General features: G+C 45.5%; 1 protein-coding gene and 2 long non-coding RNA genes across 5 annotated transcripts; 1 reads left to right on the top strand and 2 right to left on the bottom strand.

Annotated features, from left to right (window-relative positions):
• Window positions 1-713: 713 nt before the first annotated feature.
• LOC114670290 (uncharacterized) lies at window positions 714-8,227 on the bottom strand. Of its 2 annotated transcripts, XR_013396437.1 has the most exons (3): window positions 8,128-8,227; window positions 3,368-3,636; window positions 714-2,634 (listed from the first exon to the last, which is right to left on the bottom strand). It is a non-coding gene; the product is annotated as an uncharacterized LOC114670290 (long non-coding RNA). The 2 variants fall into 2 exon arrangements; XR_003719763.2 differs by lacking the exon at window positions 714-2,634 and having other exon boundaries at window positions 3,334-3,636.
• Window positions 7,680-9,425, top strand: DUSP23 (dual specificity phosphatase 23). 2 transcript variants are annotated; one of them, XM_015112822.3, is made up of 3 exons: window positions 7,680-7,850; window positions 7,956-8,224; window positions 9,037-9,425. In XM_015112822.3, exons 2-3 carry the CDS (start codon window positions 7,958-7,960, stop codon window positions 9,220-9,222), a joined length of 453 nt encoding a protein of 150 aa, XP_014968308.1. In that variant the 5' UTR covers window positions 7,680-7,850; window positions 7,956-7,957; the 3' UTR covers window positions 9,223-9,425. The 2 variants fall into 2 exon arrangements, with proteins under 2 accessions (XP_014968308.1, XP_077797492.1); XM_077941366.1 differs by having other exon boundaries at window positions 7,826-7,857.
• A 5,525-nt stretch (window positions 9,426-14,950) lies between these two features.
• Window positions 14,951-17,016, bottom strand: LOC144330365 (uncharacterized). Its single transcript, XR_013396443.1, has 2 exons — window positions 16,782-17,016; window positions 14,951-15,673 (listed from the first exon to the last, which is right to left on the bottom strand). It is a non-coding gene; the product is annotated as an uncharacterized LOC144330365 (long non-coding RNA).
• Window positions 17,017-23,424: the final 6,408 nt, after the last annotated feature.

Here is a 23,424-nt window from a genome sequence, read left to right as displayed (position 1 = left end):
TAGAGAAGAGAGCTCATTAAACCTTGAAGGAGCCAGAGGGGAGAGATGTATATAGATATAGAGAGAGCACACTAAAAAGAGAGTTTTATATGTGCATTATACATGCACGCAAATATATGTGAAAGGTGGTGCACCAAAATGTGGTTATCTTTAGGTGACTTGTTTCTCATAAACTTAATATCAATGCCACTCATGACTAAGCTCTCTGTACCAGAGAGGAGATCCTGGGAGCAACATTTCCAAAATCCTTCCCATGGATCTTGAGTGCCAATGAGAGGCACCTATGTAAGATTTGGAAAGAAAAGAGAGACCATCATTTGCCAGAGACAGGTAAGTGCATAGGCAGACGAAAGGCTGAAAACAGCATTCAGGTGAATTTCTTGAGACCCCCCACATGAGTGCCAGAGACTGAGATAACTGGTGGGAATTTCCCAGAAGTTCCTGAGACTTACAGTGGAATTGCTTCCAGGAAGGATCTTAAAGAGAATCTCATTTAGATGTTACCAGCTCAGATCAGCCCACCTGCCAGGTATGTAAACCCTGAATTCCTTATGTTGCTTCCTTTCCTACTAGGAGAGCAAAGAATGGTTTCTCTTTTCCTAATTGAACACCAACTAATATAAATAGGTAATAGGTGATCATTTTTAAAATTTTGCATGTGTACGTATTTTAACGCTTTTACAATAAACATATTATTTTATAATATAGCAATAAAAGCTTTAATATGTGTTTAATATATAATGTCATAAATATTCTAATACACACACTGCAGAAGCTCAGAAGAGGGACACAAAACATGAATTGGAGCAGGGAAAGCTTCCTAGAGAAAGTGGTCTGTTTCCAAAGTGAAACTTAAGGAAGCTGAGGTGTTGCTGCAGGCCAAAGGTAAGAGCAGGGCAGGAAAAAAGCACAGCATGGGCACAGGCACATAGGAGAGCTCTGCTTCTCTGACTGACTGCACATTGTTCAGTGTAACGGGAAAAGCACTGCTGCAGACGAATGAGGTAAGGTGAGGCTGAAGGAAAAAGCAAGAGGCCTCATCCTGGAGGGCTTGATATGCCAGTCTGTAAATCTTGGGGGTTTGTTCTTGAAGACAATAAGGAGTTATTGAAGAACTAGAAAAGTAACTTCTGTGCTCTATAAAAGTCTGCGGATGCACAGAGGGGAAATGTGTAGAGGCCGGAATAGAGTAGGCCAGTCCAGGGATCTACAGAGATGAAGGGTCCTAAGGAGGTTTTGCGGGGATGGGATTTGGGTGGGAAGAAGGCCTGTTACAGAGGGGAAAGGAGGGGCTTGTGTGAAAAAAGGTTGTCCGTGGTGCCTTCTTTCCCCTAAACTACAGGGAGGCTAGAGACATTTAAATTGGAGGATAATGACTGGGGCACTTTTTGCCTTGCCTGGAAAGGAAACTAGTGTAAAGATAGGTAGAGTAGGAAGCCACGTTTCAAGCATTCCTCTAGAAAGGAAATCTGGAAACCAAGCGCTTCCTTGGAACAAAAAACAGGAAAGGTACATGTACATTAAGCATGTTTTTCTTGGACATCTTTCTAACCTGTAGATAAAGCTGATGGGTTGTTCTAATCCAGGATTCTTAGGTGTTTCTAACTGACTTCAAGTTTTCACCCAGGCCAGTTAGGCCCCTTTGAGGCCTCTCTCTCTGCTGACCAGATCCTCCGCCCATAGCCCTGCTCAGCTAAAACTTCTCAGCTCCAGAGAAGAGACACCTGGAGATCTCCAACTCACCACGTCTGTGACCAGACCACTTTCTGGGTGCTACCGACGACCAAAGGAAAAACAGAGCTGCAGGACAGACAAGCCTTACACCAGGGCTTCTTAGTCATAGGTGTGCTTATGAGCCACCTGAGGATCTCATAGGTCGGACGGCCTGAGATTCTGCATTTATCACAGGCTCGCAGGTGACATCAACTGTGGATCACACCTTGAGAAGCACTGGTCTAAAGGTGGTGGAGGGAGCAGCCAGGAGTTTCGAAGGTGCCAAAAGGAAACCAGATGCTGACAGTTTGTGAGCTCCACTGGTTCATCATATTTTGTTGCATCTGCACTGGAAAATGAACCCATGCGGCCTATAGTTTCAGAGACTGAAAAACTTAAAACAAGGGGGAAAGAAAAAAAGCAATACAGCAGTTTAGAAACTTCAAAGGTTTAGTGCTGTGGTGAGCATATTGAAGATAAGAAAACAAAGTAAATAAAGGCAACTGTATTGGTTTTCTATTGCTGCATAACAAATTGCCACAAACTTAATGGCTAAAGAAACACCATTTATGATGTCAGTTCTGTAGGTTAGAAGTTGGCCACAGGTTAGCTGAACCTCTGCTCAGGGTCTCCTCAGGCTGATATCAAAGTGCCGGCCAGGCTACGGCTCAGCTGAGGCTCAAGGCAGCATGAACAGAAGTGAGAGAGTCCACCAAAATGGTTTTGATCACAGAAGTGCCTCTCCCCTAACTGAGTGCTCCCTCTTGATTCCACTCTCACCTGCCTTTGTTGAATGGCTTTTCAAAAACCAGTCTAGTCCCCACCTCCCTCCCCATCTGCAGCTCCCATGATGATAGCATCTGATGCGAGGCAGCATTCCCAACACCCCAACTTAAACTTTCAATGCGCTCCTGGAATGATCTAAGAAAAAAAAAAAAAATTTTAAGTGCCATAAAGGCAATTGCCTTGTCAAAAGTACAAGAAATCAACTAGTAAATTGGGAGATTTCAGTTATGGTATGTTCTGCAACAGTATACAAATCACAAATTTTTCAACAAGACAAAAAAAAGAGAAACAAGGAAAAGCTATCAGTGCCATCTTGTGGAAAGACCTATATTAAAATGTCCAAGGTAATCTGGCCACACCCCAGACCATTTCAGAGCCTCTACTCCGAAGGCTGACACACATCCAACTCACATGAGGGTAGCTTCACTGTTTGTTTGCGGGTAATGGTTCTGGTAGAGGCTCCATTCTAATTGCTTGCTTCTTGTGCCGTGACCAATTGTTAAATAATTTGTATATCATCTCTAACCATACAAATAGCACAGCAACCTATACCTCCAATACCATACACATACAAAATTCATGCCCAGACTACTCTGGTTGGTTCCCCCACAAAGCATGGTTCTCCAAATATGGAAAATTTGTATTAACCTATCACAACATCCCTGCATACACACAAGACCACAACTGCTTACAGCATAATTCTTCCTTTTTGAATTAACCTTAATTTTATTTTACTTCTTGAGTTTATTGTAAGTTATTTTTCTTCTTTCCTTCAAATTGAATATTTTATCTATATTAGCTACATATTACTGCATAATAAATTACCCAAAATTTGATGGCTTACAAGAATAAATATTTATTATCTCACAGTTTCTATAGGTAAGGAATTCAGGAGAGGCTTAGCTGGGTTGTTCTGGCTCAGGGAATCCATGAGGCTATAATCAAGATGTTGGGTAAGTCATCTAAACTCTTCATGGGCTGGAGAATTCACTGCAACAATAGTGAGCCATTGACTTGATGGTTGGTAGGAGGCTTCAGTTCTTCACCACATGGATCTCTCCACACAGCTGCTTGAGTGTTCTCATAACATGGCAGCTGGCTTCTTCCCAAAGCTTCCCAAAGCTTCCCACAGCAGGTCTTCTTTCCAAAAGAGAACAAGGCAAAAATTAAGTATTTTTGATGCGGCCTAGGAAGTCACACACCACCATTTCCACAATATCTTACTGGTTACAAAAATCAGCCCTATCAATGTGGAAAAGGACTACGCAGGCATGAAAAGGCTCATTGGGTGCCATCTTGGAAGCTAGTTGCCATATGATTTCTTCTTAGGTTCAATCTCCAGATCATTGAATCTTAGGTGTGAAGTGTGTTTAGACATTAAAAACTCAGAACACTGAGGGCACTGAGAATTCTGACTGTAGTCCAAGGGCCACAGGAACCTGGACCCAAGCAATCCTTTGCATTGGTGGAACACAGGGACCTACCTGGAGGAATAAAGTCTCTGATTCCAGTTGCACCCCTAATTGCCACTAGCATCAAGCCAATCAGGGAACTGGGGCTTCAACATGAACAAGAACTAAGTCAAAACATTCTTATCAGCTGGAAAAAGGGAAGCTGGGATACCCTAAAAATGATCTGTTGAGCCTTATTTTTTAAGTTCAGGGGTACATGTGAAGAATGTGCAGGTTTGTTACATATGTAAAAGTATGCCATGGTGGTTTGCTGCACAGATCATCCCATCCCCTGGGTTTTAGTCCCAGCATCCATTAGCTATTCTTCATGATGTTCTCCCTCCCCCAGTCCCCACCCCAGACAGGCCCCAGAGTTTGTTGTTCCCCATCCCCATGTGTCCATGTGTTCTCATCATTCAGCTCCCACTTATAAGTAAGAACATGCAGTGTTTGGTTTTCTCTTCCTGTGTTAGTTTGTTGAGGATAATGGCTTCCATTTCCATCCATATCCCTGCAAAAGAATGATCTCATTGCTTTTTATGGCTGCATTGTATTCCACAGTGTATATGTACCATATTTTCTTTATCACTGATGGGCATTTAGGTTGATTCCATGTCTTTGCTATTGTGAATATGCTGCAATAAACATACAGTGCATGTATCTTTATAATAGATGATTTATATTCCTTTGGGTATATACCCAGTAATGGGATTGCTGGGTCTGCTGAATGTTTCATTGGACAGTAGACAAAATGGAAAGAAAAATCCCTCTCTTCATAAGACATTTCTGGTAGTTCCATCTCAAGCTTATCTTCCCCCCACTGACTTCTTTTGCACTTGTTTTTACTGCACAATTGGCTTTTTAATATGTATTATCTGATTGTCTTTGATGAGCAATTTAATACTTTATTATATGTCCTAAGAATAATTACATCAGAGTCTAAATCCCCCCCAAGGATGTTGTAAATTCCTTGAAGTCAGGGAAATTTCTTAAGCTTATTACTCAGCCCACTATCAGTGTCAATAGATTGTTCTCCAGGAACATGGCCCCTCCAACACACTCACATATACATGCCATCACACACATGCACACCACAGGAGCAATGCTCTACAAAGAACAAGCTTTATTTATCCCATTTCACAAAAATACTAATTAGACATAGCCAAGATCATACTGACACAGCCATTCTTTATTTAAAAGCATAGTCAAGTAAAAAATACACTTCAAAGAGATACTATCCAATACTCAACACGGTCCTCAAACTTGTGCATTTAAAAAGAATTACAAACGCACATTGCCACGTGGTCTGACAGACTCATATTCACTCCTAGAAATGTACCTTCCCAGTCTTGCCAATGCATTCTACTTATTAATTTCCCATTCATTTGTTTATTTAACATTCTGAGCCCTGTGGCTCAGGCTCCCTATTAGATGTGTGGAATTCAAAGATGGAACAATGCATTCTTGCCTCCTGTGCAAACAAATATCCTCAATCCAATGAAATTACTATACTGGGAAGACATATTTATACAAGGTGAGATGGGAGTACAAAAAAACAAAAACAAACAAACAAACAAAAAAAGCCTAAATCTTCCTGAGGGTCAGGTAACTCTGTACAGAGGAGAAAATAAAAGAAGGTCAGTATCATGTATGTGGGCAGACAAGGAGGTGATTAGTTGCAGAAGTCCCGTTAACTGCAGAAGTCCGAGCCACGAAACCATCAGAGAGGGTTTTTCCTTACAGTTTGAGGCCCCCTGGGCCCAACACAAAACATCAAATGGCACCCGTGACAATGGGACACAGCTTAAGGCAGGGACCCTGGGCCCTTTCCATCTGGGTCTGCTGGAAGGGAAGGGCAGAGCTTCCTAAAAAGGGAGCCAATGGCCTGTCCACAGGGAGGCCCCAGTGGTTTGATGGGTGCACTGCTAGCCCTGCAGAAACCCACAAGAGGGAGAGAATCACTATTAGGGGACTCAGGAAAGAGGAAGATCTAGGTCTCCCAAAAAAATTTTCTCCTTCTGGAGAAGATGGGCTTTGAGCTGGATATCAAGAAGGCAAAGACCGGGCACATAGGAGGGCAGGGAGTGAAGTGGAAAGCTCCCTGATGAGTAGGGGAAGCAAAGAAAGGAGAACAAGGCAAAGGGACTAAGAAGAGGTTAACTCACAAGAACAAGTGCGACCAGAAATCCTGAAGAGCAGTTGGATAGGGAAGAGAAGTGGGAGGTCAGGGGGTGGGGGGAAGAGGTGACTGGTGGCTGAGAGACCATGGCTAGGAAACAGAGAAAGGAATAAACTGGGGAGGGCCGGTAAGATTGATAGGAATTTATGTAGGAAATGAGAGTGCAAACAGGAAGGGCTTAATTAGGGCTGTGATTGTCTGGAAGGAACAAAAGGGGAGATTTGGCAGCTCCTGGAACCTGGGGAAAGTAGTTGTCTGGGTAAACGGTAAGTGTATTTCCCACAGGGTCAGAGCAGGCTTTGATCTTTAGGAGAAGACAAATTCCTTTCCATCTTGCTGAAGCCAAAGGCTTAAATGGTCAAACGTGTGTCATAAGTAGGTGCAAAGGGAAGGAAATATAATACACCCTCATGGCCAAGTGCCCTGGGCTTGGATCACTGTGTCCTTGGCCAAGTTAACCAACTTCTTTAAGCTTCCAATGATTCATGTACAAAAAAGATACAAAAATGCCTTTCACATGTGGTTCTTCCAGAAAGCGCTTGGCACAGGGCCTGGCACATAAACAAATTCAGTAAGGGTTAACTATTTTCATAATTACAGTTAGTCTGCATCGCTACAAGCACATTACTCAAATGAGGATATGGACTGGTCAGATGACAGCGGAAACGGTGTTCAGATCTAGGACCCCCCACCTTGTAAGAACAACACTAATCAACTCTAGCCTGCTCAGGGGACAGTGACCCAGAGAACTAGCCTTGAAAAATGAAGAAATATGAAATACTAATAAAAATTAAGAAAACCCACAAGTGTTTAACCCAGATAATATTTGGGGACATGAGGGGGTTATGTGAAGAGAAAACAATGTTCCATTTAACTTTAGGAAATGGCGATGTTATTAAAGATTTTGGAGGCATTAGTCATCATCCTTTGGTCAAGTTTATTAACCTCTCCAGTGCCTCTGTTTTTTCATCCATAAAATGGGATTCATTAAATCACCTACCTTATAACTGTGGCGATTAAATGAGTATGTGTTAAGTGCTTAGAAGACTATCTGGCGCATAATAAATGCTCAATAAGGCCTGAGGAGCAACCGGATTGACAGAAGTGGGGGTTGACTGTTGGTGCTGGTTATTATTACTATAATTATTACCCTAGGTAAGTTTTTAATAGTTCCAGCAATGAAAAAATGAGAATAGCCTCCTGCGCAGCAGTAATTCCCTCTCACTGGAACAGTTCAAAAAGTCGCTGATAACTACCACTCAGTCATTAGAGAGCAGACTCCTCGTCCTGGGAGAAAGCCGATTTGTCATCTCTTAAACCCCAGGGCATCCAGCATGAAGGAGGTGGAACTAGGCCCGCCCGCGGGGACCCAGGGACAGGCGCTAGTGACGCAATGACTGCAACACGCCGCCAGGGCGCAGCAGAGCCCGACCCCGGGTTGCCCCTTCCGCAGCAAACAATTCCTAACTCGCTCCAGGTCTTCCTTCTTAGCTGAGTAGGTTGAACCACGCGGAAGTAACCCCGCCCATTATGATGAGCCAGCCAATCACCGCGTGACCTGCTCGGGCGGAGCGGTATCGCGGCGCTTCCCTCGGTCGCTCAGAGCCTGGGTTCCGCGTTCCAGCCCCGCCCCAGGGTCTGGGCCAATCCCCGCGGCAGGGTAGAGCGTCCCCGAGGACGGCGCCCCGCAAACCACGTGGCCCGGGAGGCGCCGAGGCCAGGTAGGCGGTGGGTTACCCAGCTCGGAGCGGGCGAGGAGACGGGTGGGCGGAGCGGGGCTGGCCAGCCTCGCCCCCCATGACCCGCTGTTCTGTGCCCTCTCCCAGCGATGGGCGTGCAGCCCCCCAACTTCTCCTGGGTGCTCCCAGGCCGGCTGGCGGGGCTGGCGCTGCCGCGGCTCCCCGCCCACTACCAGTTCCTGTTGGACCTGGGCGTGCGGCACCTGGTGTCCCTGACAGAGCGCGGGCCCCCTCACAGCGACAGCTGCCCCGGCCTCACCCTGCACCGTCTGCGCATCCCCGACTTCTGCCCGCCGGCCCCTGACCAGATCGACCGCTTCGTGCAGATCGTGGACGAGGCCAACGCACGGGGAGAGGTCAGAGGGCGGGGTCAGCGCAGGGAGGGAGGGGCCTGGAAGGTCATCCGGGGACGCGGGCGGAGCTGGGGAGACCCGGCCTGGAATAACTTAACTGGGCTCGGGGAGGTACTAGGGGCAGACAGTAGGGCCGGGAGACTGGCCGGGAGACTGGGAAGCCAGTGCGGGGGAGGGAGGCGCTAAACGGAAGGAACTAAAGAGAGGGCGAAGCAGTGCGAACTGGACTTGAGGAGAGGCGGTGAAAACCAGCTAATACTGTGAGTTGAGAAAGAGAAGGGTGTGGACAGACACCTGAGAGAGGTGGGGGTTGAAGTCAGGTGGAGGCTGTTTACCTTTTTTTTTTTTAGAGTAAAGCTGCCCAAATATAACGGAACGTAAGTGGCTCCATGTAATGTTAATTTTTCTAGCAACCGCGTTCTTAAAAAGCAAAGAAGCGATAAAATTAATTTTGGTGATCTTAATGAGATATTTTCATTCTTTTTTCCACTACCTCTTCATACCCTGTTGCGTTTTTCACACTACATCTCAATTTGGACTAGCCACATTTCAAGTACACAGTAGCCACAGTAGCCGTGGCGAGTGGTTTCTGTATTGAACACTACAGGTGGAGGGCTGTGCGGAGGCGGGCAGCTCTTGAACCAGCCACTGCAGAGGCCTCTTAGCCACCCAGTGCAGGGACAGCCCTCCCTGACTTTGCTGCAGAGCCCTGGACCTGGCACAGAAGAAGGAGCTGTGGGGAGAACCAAGTGAGGGACAGGAGACAGTTGGGGTTGGGGGAGTTGGGCGGCACCCATCGAGCTCCCTCTTCATAGGCTGTGGGAGTGCACTGTGCCCTGGGCTTTGGCCGCACTGGCACCATGCTGGCCTGTTACCTGGTAAAGGAGCGGGGCTTGGCTGCAGGAGATGCCATTGCTGAAATCCGACGACTACGACCCGGCTCCATCGAGACTTATGAGCAGGAGAAAGCAGTCTTCCAGTTCTACCAGCGAACGAAATAAGGGGCCTCAGTACCCTTCTACCGGGCCCTCACTCCCCTGCCCCATGTTGTCGATGGGGTCAGAGATGAAGGGAAGTGGACTAAAGTATTAAACCCTCTAGCTCCCAGTGGCTCAAGACACTGAAGTAGCCCACCCCTGCAGGCAGGTCTTGATTGAAGGGGAGGCTTGTACTTTTTTGTTGAATAAATGAGTTGTACAAACCAGGGCACGTTGCATGGTACTTTATAAAGCATTCCCACACATCAACTTATTTCAGCCTCACTGTAGCCCTGTGATACAGGAAAGGCAGATGGGCCATCTCTCTTCTTTGGATGAGGTGGCCAAAGCTCAGAGAGGCCCATCATCACACTTCTAGAAAGTGGAAGGATGGGCCAAAACAGCAACACACGTCTTCAATCCCTTGAAGATGCTGAAATACTATGTATCTGTTCCCTGACAATATTCGACGTGTTTTCTGGGGGAGCTAGTCAATGAAAAGGATTCAGGTCCAGAGTAGCCTGGCCTCCTGGCATTGCCAGGTCTCTGATGCTCACAGGCCAGGAGGCCCCTCCGTGTAGGCCCACCTGCTGCACACGTGTCACCCTTGTTTCTCTGGGGGTAGAGACAGCCTGGATGTCACACTCACAGATAACCACCGTCTCCACCTCCTCAGGGCTGGGCGTCTCTTACCAACCTCAGGTGCTGCTCAGCTCATCTGGGCTGTCTGGCGTATTCTGCTGCCCCACAATCTCAGGCCAAAGGACTCAAGAACAGAGCCAGTCTAGGCAGTTACACAGAGCAGATATTTAACAATTAAATGAAGAGTTCTAGGGCTCTAAATCTTGCCCATGTTTCTCAGATGTTATCTCCAGTTATCCCCTATTGGACCCCATTCTGCCCTCCTGTTGGGCCCTATTTTGCCAGCACCACTACACTTTTGACTTATGAGAGATGGGAAGAATGGCATATATCCACCCCATGGACTCTTTGCTGTAGGTCTGCCTGAATCCCTGTGCTCTTTTCTGCAACAGCAGGCTGAATAAGATAGAAATACACCATAAAATGTGTGAATTCCTGTATGTACCTGTATGAGTCCTATTAGATCTGGAGGCCACACAGTGGAACGAGACATGATTCCTGCTCTCGGGAGCTCAGGCTGCTGGAGAAGGTGGGCACAGATAGAGTCCACCACAGACAATAGGTGCTATTGTAGACATGCATTCCAGTTCCAGTGGAGACACAGAAGAGGGGGGAGTCAAGGGCTCCCCTGTAGATCTCATCTTTTGTGTCATAGACCAGAGACAGGCCTAGCCACCTGGTCCTTTCTGCTGCTTTCCACCTTCCACTACTAACCACCCAGTTCATCCCTGTCCAACTCAACCTTAACCAAGGGATATCAGCTGAAGTCTTGCCAATCTAAGGCCATAAGATGCCCTCTCCCCAGTTTTCCTTTATTTGTCAAATCTGAGTGATAGTTCCTTCAAGCTTAGTCCCCACCTAGCTTACTCAGGTGAGGATGTCTCCCAAAGAGAAGAAACGCACACATTCCAGGCATTCCAGCTGCAACAGAGGAATGAGAACGCAAATAGAGGATGCACTGAAACCCTTACCCTCCTGTCACCAAAAGTTCTGTCTACCCTGCTCTCCCCCATCCACCCCTCCCCCAACAGTATGGCCCCATTCTTTTTAGAACATCTTCCAAAGGATTGTGTGTGTGTTTTCATGTGAAGGGAGTAGGGCATGAAGGGTGTGAATGGGCCACTTCCTGAACCCCTCCCCTCCAGTCAGGGATTACCAGGATGGATTGAGAGATTGGGGTGTGAGGCACAAAGCTTCCCTGAGTTCCTGTCTCCGCTCTGATCCTCACCTGTTAGGCCATACAACCAATCCTTGCCCTTTCTGCCTCTTTGTTCCTGTGTCACTCCATCCTCCCCACATCTCTGCATTGTGGAAGAGGAATATACCCTTCCCTTCCTCCCAAGGCTCCTTCAAAGGAAAAAAATTTTTCTAACCCCATTAAAGCCCTGTGAACTGCCTCCATCCCCATAATTTAAGCAAGTCTCCTCTGCCTCAAGAGTTCCTTAGGGAAATACACATATAATTAAGTGCTTATGGAAACTGCTTTTTAAGTAAGTAAGAGTTGCCTTGAAATGAAAAACTCTGCCCTTATCCTTCCATCTACCTGGGAGGTTAGCCTGAGGCTTCCTTTAGGCTCATTTCCACTCCCAATTGTTTGTCTTCTCACCAAGGCCTCTTATGTCTATGGCTACCAATAAGGGGTAACAGACTAGCTATATCCCCATTCTACGCCGAGATAGATGAGCTAGATGATCCGTGCCACCATCTAAAAAGAACATTTGCCTCAAACCAGGATTTCTCAACTACTGACGTTGGAAAGTGGGTGATTCTTTGTTGTCGGGGCTGTCTGTGCGTTGTTGGATCTTTAGCAGCTTGCCCAGCCTCTATTTACTAGATGCCAGTAGGATGCCCTTCCTCCCCCCAGATGTGACAACCAAAAATGTCTCTAGGCATTGCCAGATGTCACCTGGGGGAGCAAAATCGACCTCAATTGAGAACTACTGCATCAGACCAACAAGCACTGGATGCGGTCATTGGCTTTCATTTCCTCTGGGAGTGGACATGGGAACATACTTGGTAATGTCTCCTGTGGATGCACACATTTTAATAGGGCAGAAAGGACCAACTCAAACCTCCTACCTTTTCAAGCAATGTCTCGTAGCCATCCCTGGTCCCTCAGCCTTTTTCCTGGCTGGTTTCCCAAGACAGTGATAGACACCACTAACTTCTCATATTCAGGAGACTTTGATTCTCAATGAGCTGCTGATGGGCACAGCTGCAGTAACATCTACTCCCACCCCCATGGTTTTTTACGTTTCATTCATGTTTATTCTCTGGTACATGATCAGAGTTCTCTGCTGAACAGAGGCTTCTCTTATCTGGAAAACATCCCTTCATATCATATCTGCAGTAGTCACCTCTTGGGTTCCTCTTTCAGAAAATTGTCCAGATGCAGAAACAACTGGAAGCAGGTCAGAAGGAACACCAGCCACACTCTTCTTTGAGAAGATTCCTCCTCATCCTTCCCTGACGGGGGCCCTTTTGCTCTCTGGGTTCTAGATTCCATGACTCCCTCACAAGTCATGTATCCCAACATAGGCGTCCTACTGCAGAGAGGACTGGAGTGGGGAAATAGGCCACACACTGCATACACTGAGGCTGGCACACACCTCCCTTGGAGCTATACTTGGTCATCACCCTTACATCCTGACCATTCATAACACGTGGGGCTCCTGTCCACAGGAGGCTCATCACCACTCTTCCTCTGGCTGAGGAGGTCCCAACTGCCCCCCATTATCCCCAAGAGCCAGTCTTCCCGGGGCAATGGTGAGCACATTACCTGGGGCAGAGATTTGATCCAAACCACAAACCATTTCCCAGAATGAACTGCACCTGTGTGCCAAGCTTCAAATCAAATGTTCTGCTGTCGGTATCCTGCCATTCTTTTTGAGAATCTGGTCTCACAGGATTGCTTTGTCACAAAACAATGTCAATTACCACAAATGCATTTTACATTTTCTCATGACCGTACTTGTCTTACTTATAGGATCATAATTGCCATCATTTACAAAGTGCTTACCATGTAGCAGGTGTTTTACATACATTGTGTTATATTATTTTATCCTTACAACTCTGCAATTCATGTATTTCCCCCTTTTTATAGATGAATGGACTGAGATTTAGAGAGATAAGTAACATGCCCAAAGCCACACACTGTTGATGGAGCTGGGATACAAACTCAAGTCATAACTTCAGAGCTCATGTTTCTTTGGCCAGGCATCCCACTTGCCAAGACTTTTCCTGGTTTCAGCCCACAAAGGAGTCTGCCTTCACGATTAGAGCTTGGCCTCATGGGCCGTCTCATCAACATGGCTTCCAATGACCACCCTTTTTATTTTTCTTAGGAAGCCAAAGAACAACGCTGCATCTGACACTGACATCAATAGCACCTGAATTATGTGCTTCTCCTTAAAATGTGACCCAGTGACATTTTGGGCTGGATGATAAAAAATAAATTAAAAATGTGGCCTGAGTATTTAAGAGCAAAATGGTGACACTGATTTATCAGGGTGGTTCTGTCACTTCCACTGTTATCTAATTCAAAGCAAACAGATATCCTTATCTGGCATAACAGTCTTAAGGCATATGTGTCTGGTATCAAGTCCTCAAAAATGTCTTTTTATGTCTGATGATTTACTGAAAACTCTAATACCCTTTCGGTTTTCTTGTTGCTTGAGCCCTTAATGCATGCCAGGCACTATGCCAAAGGCTTTACAGACATTATCTCATTCCATCCTCAAAAAAAAAAGAAAAAGAAAAAACAAAACAAAAACCCTATGAACAAAGTATTACAATAACCAGTGCACAGATGGATAAACTGATCCAGAGAGTTTAGGTGATCTGCCCACAGTCACCAAGTTGAGCCGGATTCAAACTTAGGGCTATCTAACTGTAAACCACCTTCCCTCTTGGGAGCAGTGAGAATAGACTTTGTTGTAATTAGAAAATATGTAACAGCATCTCGTGTTCCCCAGAATGGAGTCATCTGGACTCACAGGGCCATCAGTGGAGCTCTCCAGTCACACGACTTTCCCAGCCCTGCTGCTCAATGTTCAGTGGCATAACTCTGACTTGGGAGCGTGCAGGCTGCCAGCACAGTCATCATCTCTAACAGGCTTCTGCCTCAAGCCTCCAACACCATCTAAAATATAATCCCCTGTTGACTTAGAAATGAATTACATAAGCACTTCTTCCATTACTTTAAAATTTTTCTCAGGTTATTATGGATTCGAAGCATGCTCTTGAGAAGTCAGCATGCTTGTCCAAGCAAGCAGAAATTTAAGAAACACTTTGGTGCATGTCCATGCCTGAAGTTGATGACTTATTTGCAACCTTGATAACAGAGTTTCTTGTGCCAATAAATTGCTTAAATTGCTTTGACAACTCTTTCACCCTATTTTTCCACTGACTTACTCTGTCACCATGGATATATAATCATGAAACAAATTAGTGATGTTTTCAATGTGTGGCATTCAGTATGGCAAACAGTTCTGAGATTATTTCCCCACTAGCTTTTGTCAACGAAAAGAGTCAAACTCTAAAATATTTTAAGAGATTTACTCTGAGTCAAATATGAGTGAGCATGGCCCGTGACACAGCCCTTAGGAGATTCTGAGAACATGTGCCCAAGGTGGTTGGGATACAGCTTGGTTTTATACATTTTAGGGAGGCACAAGACATTAATCATCAATCAAATACATTTAAGAAATACATTGATTTGGTTCAGAAAGGTGGGACAACTCAAAGCAGGTGGGGAGGGGGCTTCTAGGCTATAGATAAATTTAAACATTTTCTGACTGACAATTGGTTGAGTTTGTCTAAAGATCTGGGATCAATAGAAGGGAAATGTTCAGGTTAAGATAAAAGATTGTAGACCGGGCACAGTGGCTCATGCCTGTAATCCCAGCAGTTTGGGAGGCCAAGGTGGGCGGATCACAAGGTCAGGAATTGAAGACCAGCCTGGCCAATATGGCGAAACCCCATCTCTACTAAAAACATAAAAATTAGCTGGGCATGGTGGCATGCGCCTGTTATCGAAGCTACTCAAGAGGCTGAGGCAGGAGAATTGTTTGAACCTGGGAGGTGGAGGTTGCAGTGAGTGGAGATCACACCATTGCACTTCAGCCTGGGCGACAGGGCAAGACTCCATCTCAGAAAAAAAAAAAAGAAAGATAAAAGATTATAGATACTAAAGTTCTTTTGAAATCTTATAATGGCTGCTGTTAGAGATAATAGATGACAAATGTTTCCTATTCAGGCTTTTAAAAGGTGCTAAATTCTTGCTTAATCTCTTCAGGATTAAGGAGGCCTAGAAGAAAAAGATCTAGCTAAGTTTCTAGAGATTCTTTACAGATGCACACGTTCCCCCACAAAGGACAGCTTTGCAAGACCATTTCAAAATATGGCAAAGAAACATGCTTTTGGGGTAAAATAATTTGACTTTCTTTTTTGTCAAGTAATGTTATGCCAGAGTCACATTGGAAAGTAAGTCACAATATATAGGGTTAAATATAACCCATCTGATGAGAATTTGTGGTTCGGAGGTCATGACTCCCCAGGCCCCTTAGATAGGAATTTGGGCAAGATAAAAAAAAAATCAGAGCTTAGTCCTCACTTTTTAAATTATTATTATTGTTTTTATTTTTCTTTTTTGAGATGAAGTCTCACCCTGTCACCCAGGCTGGAGTGCAGTGGCACGATCTCAGCTCACTGCAACCTCCGCCTCCTGGGTTCAAGTGATTCTCCTGCTTCAGTCTCCCAAGTAGCTGGGACTAAAGGCACCCGCCACCACGCCCAGCTAATTTTTTGTATTTTTAGTAGAGATGGGATTTCACTGTGTTAGCCAGGATGGTCTTGATCTCCTGACCTTGTGATCCGCCTGCCTTGGCCTCCCAAAGTGCTGGGATTACAGGCATGAATCGCCATGCCTGGCCAGTCCTCACTTTTACAGTAAACACACCACTGTATCTTCTTTTATTTTTTTTTTTTTTTTTTTTTGAGACGGAGTCTCGCGCTGTCACCCAGGCTGGAGTGCAGTGGCCGGATCTCAGCTCACTGCAAGCTCCGCCTCCCGGGTTCACGCCATTCTCCTGCCTCAGCCTCCCGAGTAGCTGGGACTACAGGCGCCCACCACCTCGCCCGGCTAGTTTTTTTGTATTTTTTAGTAGAGACGGGGTTTCACCGTGTTAACCAGGATGGTCTCGATCTCCCGACCTCGTGATCCGCCCGTCTCGGCCTCCCAAAGTGCTGGGATTACAGGCTTGAGCCACCGCGCTCGGCCTGTATCTTCTTTAATAATACACACTGAGCATTAGTGACTCTACTCCAAACTCAAGGGGACCCCATGGGAAATATTCATCCATGCACCATCCCACAGGTGACACCACTTACCTTCTTCACTAGATTTTGTGTGCCCCTGGGCTCCCCCACCCCAGTGAAATTCACTGGTTTGCATGTTTTCCGTAGGTACTCTTCATGAGATCTAACTGGGGCTGGGTGCAGCCTAGAGCCATGGAATAGAATTAAAGTAGCCACACTGGGATCAAGCCTACAGGCAGAACCATGCCATTCTTGACCACGACCTGTAAGGACCCAAAGGATCCAATCATTTTCTTCATCTCCTTCCTCACCTCGCATACTCCTCTCTCCCACAGGCTTTGTTCTCTTCTCTCTGTCTGTGTTGGGGGTCCCCAGAACCACTCTCAGATTGGATATTTTGCTAGAAGGACTCACAAAACTCAGAAAAGCTGTTATACTCTTTTTTTCCTCTCAAAATATTACCCTGTCTTGATATACTCTCGATTATAGTGTATTACAATGAAAGGGAGTGGGTTAAAATCCACAAAAAAGAAAGGTACGGTCCAGGCGCAGTGGCTCACACCTGTAATCCCAACATTTTGGGAGGCCGAGGCAAGTGGATCACGAGGTCAGGAGATTGAGACCATCCTGGCTAACACGGTGAAACCCCATCTCTACTAAAAATACAAAAAATTAGCCAGGGTGGTGGCACATGCCTATAGTCCCAGCTACTCAGGAGGCTGAGGCAGGAGAATCTCTTGAACCCCTGAGGTGGAGGTTGCAATGAGCCAAGATCACACCACTGCCCTCCCGCCCTCCTGCCTGGGTGACAGAGTGAGACTCCGTCTAAAAAAAAAAAGAGAGAGAGAGAGAAAGAAAGAAGAAGGAAGGAAGGGAGGGAGGGAGGGAGGGAGGGAGGGAGGAAGGAAGGAAGGAAGGAAGGAAGGAAGGAAGGAAGGAAGGAAGGAAGGAAGGAAAGAAGGGAGGGAGGGAGGAAGGGAGGGAGGGAGGGAGGGAGGGAGGGAAGGGAAGGAAGGGCAGAGTTCAGAAGAAACTAGGCACAAGCTTCCAGTTGTCCTTTCCCAGTGAAGTCACATGGACAGTGCTTAATTCTTCCAGCAACAATGTATGACAACACATACAAAATATGGCCAACCAAGGATGTTCACCTGAGCCTTGGTGTTCAGAATTTTGTTTTTAGTTTAGTTTAGTTTTGTTGGGGTAGTGGGGGATCAGTCACATAGGCATGGAGCATTCACATAACTCAGTCTCCAGCCCCAACACAGGTCAGACTGAAACAACAGGGCCCAAAGCAACCTAGGCATATAGAAACAGGTGTTCACCATAAATCACATTGTTGGTAGAAATGATCTGGCCTGGCTCACGGTCTCAGATATACAAAGACACTCTTACCATTGAGGATATTTCAAGGGTTCAGAGGTCTCAGAAGCTAATCAAGGGCGGTCTCAATGACCCTTGGAATGTGCAGGGTTTGGGCAATCCGGGCCTGCTGAGTTTATCTTTTACTGCACACTACTCCACGCTACTTTTCCTGCACACTCTTTTTGCCCTCTCCACATGACAGTCTGGGTGCGTGGGATGCTTCGCTCTCCAACTCTTTGCCTAGTTCTCAACTCCTACTGACCCCTACTGGTCATCACTTTTTTAAAAAGTTTAAACATCACTTTTTCAGGAAAATGTTTCCAACAGGCTCCCATGTATTCCCAAAGTATCTCTCCTACTTTGAGGCCTTTTGCTCACCAATAATAATTCATTTAGGCATTTAATATTTCTCTGTATGCTACTACAGTCTAAGGGCCATGTGTGTACGTGCAGCACAGTACAATGCCTGGCACATAAATACTCAATAAACAGATGATGACTGACTAACTGACGTGCTGTCACTCACCCGGGTATCTGCACATAGGTGAATAAATGGGAAGAAAGTAATAAACCTAGGGAATGGATAATCTAGTGGAGGAATACATGACATATGTACCCTCCTAAGTGTAAATGCAAAGTTGGATACAATTAGCCAATATGCAATGCATAAATACTTAAGCAATGGGATAGTGATTAAAGAGGTAAAAGGAGTGAAATTCGAAAAGTTGAACCTTCAAAGAGATGTGGAGAGTGAGGTTGGATAGCCTAAAGGGATATACAAATGCCGGATGTTATTAAAAATACCAATGTTGTGTTTTGGGTGCAGAGTCCATATGGGAAGACTTAGACAGAGGGACAAATAGGTATCAGTGAGGGGAGGGAAAAATATGGGGAGTCGATTGGCACAGATGAAGTACAAACCTCATCCAGTGGGTAGCAGGAAACGCGTGGTTAGGTGAAGATAGTGAAAGGGCAGCAAAACTCATGCCAAAAGGTTTGGATCATATCTGATCAACAGTGTGGAGTCACCACAGTTTTCTGAGTAGAGGACATGTCACTAGGTCCAATTTTTCTTAAGTTACACTCTGACAGAATGGCTCTGTTACTTAGCCACAATACGGTGCATTATGATTTAACGTTGCCAAAGACAGACGGGGTCTCTCAGCTGCTGATTTTTAAGGCTTTTCAGAAGATAAGAGTTAAGTAAGAACCTGCTTTTCCTGCTTGCTGGAAGTTAATGACTTTAATGCTTTGCAAAAGAAAGTAAAAGGGTTGTTAAGTCAGAGTGCTCACCCTCTGGGCCTGCAGGTTATGATTTTTTAATGCTTTTCAAATGGGAAAGGATCTCAAGTGAGTGTCATCCCTGCATGCTAGAAATATATGTCTTTCAGACAGCAGCTGGCACAGCCTCCTGCACACCCACTGCTCTGCCTGATTCACTGCATTCACATTTTAAATCTTGGAATGTTGCCACATCTCAGTTGACCCAATTCACAGGTCCACAGAGGCAGTGACCCCAGGGGCTGCAACTCAGCCCAGCCTTTCTTCTTATTGCCTCAGGTCTGTCCTGAGCCTTCAAAATTTTTGCCTCAGTTACATCCCTACTCCCTCCCCTTCTCTGTCACTACATCTGTCCACTTACCCTCAAACCTGTCTTCTCTTCTCCAAATAGTGATCAATTTGTCAAGTACTAAAAAGCCACACAAATCAGGTAGTATCTTTTTTCTGTAAGCAGAGGGCATGGTGTGTGCTGAGGAGAGAAGAGCTGGGGACTGCAAAGACAGCTCCCCACAGAGGAACATCCCCGGTCCTGGAAAAGTCAAGGCAGCTGAGTCTGGCAACTCAGGCATCTCCTGGTCAGCACTGTTCACCTGAAGACCTAGAAAATCACAGACCAGCACAGGCACCAGGGAGTCCTCTCCTGTCCCTCACAGGGAACTGCAGAGCCCAAGATGGGACTGGGCGGGGGGACAAGCCTGGGTCTCCACATGGTGTTCTGCAATCCTGTGGTCCCAGATCTGCCCTGGCACCGGTGCTCAAATCCCTCCAGGGATGAAGGACGGCTGGGAAGACATGGAGGGTTCCAGGTCCATGCAGGAGTCAGGCCACACTCTTGAGAGGGACCCTCAACCCACCCCAACCCACCTCTGCTCCTTTAATAACCTGGAGGCCACAAAGGAAGTCAATGGGATCCCCAGGTGAGGCAAATCAGAAAGAAACCAGGACATTACAAATTAAAATAAGAATAACAACAATAATATATGATTTTATATACAGCAGGATTGGACACACATATACCCACCCCCCCCACACACACACACACACGCACATCCACACACACACACACACACACATTCACACACACCAAATCTCAAAATACTAAAGTTGGCAAGGCTAAGGGGAAACGGGAGCTCCTAAACTGCTGAGGATATGTAAATCAGTATAGTAACCTTGGAGAGTGATATGTTGATTAGTTCACCCCAAAATCCAGCCACTTCACTTTATATGTGTGTGTATGTATATAATATATACTATATATAATAATATATAATATATATTATACATAATATTATATATATATATTTGCAGACAAATTCTGTATTTGAGTAAGTTAGCCACATGTATGAGGCTCCTCACTTATTCACTAACCCAATGCATATTGTATTGAGCACCTACTATATGCCAGGCACAATTCTAGGGTCTAAAAATTGAGTGTTAACAAAAGCCAAAATGTCTGCCTCCATGGAGTGTATATATAGTCTTGTTTAAATAGCCAAAAACTGAAAACAACCTGAAAATACATTGCTAGGAGAATAGACAAACACTGAACTACAGACACCAGTATCAACACAGATGTATTTTGGAAACAAAGTTGGGTGGGTAGGAAAGAAACTTGCAGATACAAAATACTATTTGTATGAATAAAAGCAAACAATACTGTAAATTGTGTGTTGATACATACATATGTTACACAAATAAATGGTTTGGATACCTATCAAACTCAGAATCTTAGCTGCCTCCTGGAAAGGAGAGAAAAGACCAGGAAGGAGAACTTCAAGTTTAACTGAAATGTGCTTTGTTTCCTAAAAGGAAAACATCCTAAGCAAATGTATACATGAAAATGTTAGCCGTGTGTATTTAGGATGTTAAGCATACAGATGTTTGTTGTGGCACGTTGGGTCCTTTTTCATTTTAGTTCAAGGTAGGGAAGCTTTTGTTTTGTATTGCTTTAAAATTTTAGAAAAGAATTAGGGGAGAGGAGGATTAAGACCCCATCTCCCAGTGACTCAGGTGCCGGAGCCTGCTCTAAATGCGCCTCTGGGATCCTGACCTCCAACCACCTGACCATTGGACAGGACGACTGGGAGAGAGAAGAGCAGAGTACCCCTCCTGCTGCTGCTGCCCTAGATCTCAGCAAGCTGCTGGGTGCCTGCTGTGTCCCCCTCCCCACCACCAGCTAAGTCAGTGAGAGTGTGGAGCTCCGTAAATTCACCCACACTGCCGTGGGAGTGGAAATTTGCCAACTACTTTGAAGAGCAATCTGGCGCTATCTAGTAAAGTGGAAGAGACACATACTCTATTATTCGGAAATTCTGTTTTTAAGGTTTTACCCTGGAGAAACTCTCAAACATGTGCCCAAGGAGGCATGTGCAAATATTCTTTGCAGCATTGGTTATAATGGCCAAAAATTGAAAATGGCACCATTATCCATCATTAGAAGAACAGATAAAATCAGACATGTATATCCAATGAAATACTATGCCACCGTGGAGATGGTGAGAGCCACACGTGTCAGTGTGAATTCATCTCACAAACAAGGCTGAGGAAAAGGGTGAGTTGCAGAGTCCTCCACAGTGAAATACCATTTACATAAAATTGTAACTGTTCCAAACAGTACCATATACTGTTGATCAGTGCAGGTGTATGTACTGAAAGTGTGAAAACACACTTGGAAGGGATGAATACCAGGTTCAGGTGTTACTTATAGGAAGGGAGAAAGAATAGAATTGGGGAGGAGTATATATGGGACTTCAGCTGATACTGTGCTATTTTATTTCTTTAAGAAAAACAAAAACTTGAAGCAAATATGGCAACATTTTCGAATTAAAAAGTGCTGGGTGATGAGTACCCGAATGTTTCTTATGTTCTTTCATATGCTTTTCACTTTTGAATATTTAATAATATTTATTTATTTATTTAGAAAGGGCAGGAAGAGAGGTGGTGGGTAGCGGAAGAGCCCCTGAGACAAAGGGAAGAGCGGCCAGGTGCAGTGGCTCATACCTGTAATCCCAGCACTTTGGGGGGCCAAGGTGGGTGAATCACTTGAGGTCAGGAGTTCAAGACCAGCTTGGCCAACATGGTGAAACCCTGTCTCTACATAAAATACAAAAATTAGCTGGGCATGGTGGCAGGCGCCTGTATTCCCAGCTACTCAGGAGGCTAAGGAAGGAGCTTGAACCCGGGAGGAGGAAGTTGCAGTGAGCCCCAGATCATGCCACTGCACTCCAGCCTGGGCAACATAGTGAGACTCCATCTTAAAAAAAGAGAGAGAGAGAGAGAGAATGACAGAAGAGCACGTAAGAAAGCAAGGTGCTCCCTGTGTTGGCAGATCTGAAACATCAGCCAGAACATAGTAAGAGGGGGGCATAGCCTCCGGGCAGGCCAGAGAGACAGGGCTGGGCATGCAGGGTGCTATAAAAGAGGTGATGATTTATTCTTAGTGGAATGGAGAGATAGGGAGCTAGGGGCTTTAGCCAGAGGAGTATTTACCTTGATCTGTTTACACTGATTAGGTCACTTTTGTCTGCTCTGTGCAAGATGGAAAAAAGGAGGGTAGGAGCAGAGGCCAGGAAAAGAATTAAGAGGCCTTTACAGTAATGTAGGCAAAGGACATTGGGGAACTCCATTGTAATGGTGGCAGAAAAGATGGAGAGAATAAGGTGTATTTGAGATATATTTTGAAGAGGAATCAATAGAACTTGGGAATAGGTTAGATGTGAAGTGTGACTCTGAGGTTTGGATTTGAGTAACTGGTGGTGCTGTTTACCGGCTGAGAAGACTGGTGGGCATGAGAGCAGGAACCATGACAAGAATTGTTTGTGCATCTGTTTACTCGTTCCCAGCAAGGAGGAGAGGGACAGAGTTTTATTTTGGGCATGTCAAGTTCGAGATGATTGTGACCCACCCAAGTGCAGGAGTAGAGCTGGGCAATTGCATATTCAGGTCCAAGATCCTCGGGAGAGGTTGAGTCAGATCAGGAGATATAAAGTTGGGTGTCACCAGCATATTATTTCGAGCCATGAGAATAGAGAGACAGTGTAAATAGCAAACACTGAACATCCCTACATTTAGTGTCAGGAGAAAGAGGATGATCCGGCAAACAGACTAAGGAGTGGCTGGTGAGGCAGGAGAATTAGGAGAGGGGACGTGATGCATGCCAAGACAGAAAAGCATTTCAGAGTGGAACATGAAATGTCAACGGTTCAAATGCAGAGTGGCCAAGTCAGCAGAGGGCCGAGAATCCCCTGTTGGAGCCAGCAACACAGGAGACTTTGTGTCTTTAGCAAAAGCAATTCAGTGGAGTGGTGGGAGCTAAGGCCAGATCACCCACTATCAGGGAGTGAGTAGGGTTTGCAGAAGAGGAAAGAGTGAGTGTGGGTGAGTCTTCTGGCCCAAATGGAAGGGAGGAGAAAGATGGGGAGGAAGCTGAAAAAGATGAGTGAGGCAAAGGAGAGGTTTAGTTTGCTTTGGATGTTACTGTGCGTGTCCATATACAGATGAAAAAAGTCCAGTGGAGAGACAAATTGATGGTGGGAAAGAGTGGAGGGAATGAATGCAGGAAGGAATACTTTGAGAAGAGGAATGAGTAGGGAATCCAAGCCATGCAGCCTCATTCAGCAAAGT

The sequence above is a fragment of the Macaca mulatta genome, chromosome 1, assembly GCF_049350105.2.
Source record: "Macaca mulatta isolate MMU2019108-1 chromosome 1, T2T-MMU8v2.0, whole genome shotgun sequence".
Classification (NCBI taxonomy): domain Eukaryota; kingdom Metazoa; phylum Chordata; class Mammalia; order Primates; family Cercopithecidae; genus Macaca; species Macaca mulatta.
The sequence above is the reverse complement of the archived record's forward strand: the minus strand, read 5'-3'. Positions and strand labels throughout refer to the sequence as shown.

Bases quoted from the DNA above. Each gene is read 5' to 3' on its own strand.
- DUSP23 (XM_015112822.3), top strand. From the start codon at position 7,958: ATGGGCGTGCAGCCCCCCAACTTCTCCTGGGTGCTCCCAGGCCGGCTG. The intron at 8,225-9,036 runs GTCAGAGGGCGG...CCCTCTTCATAG, and splicing joins AGGCCAACGCACGGGGAGAG to GCTGTGGGAGTGCACTGTGC.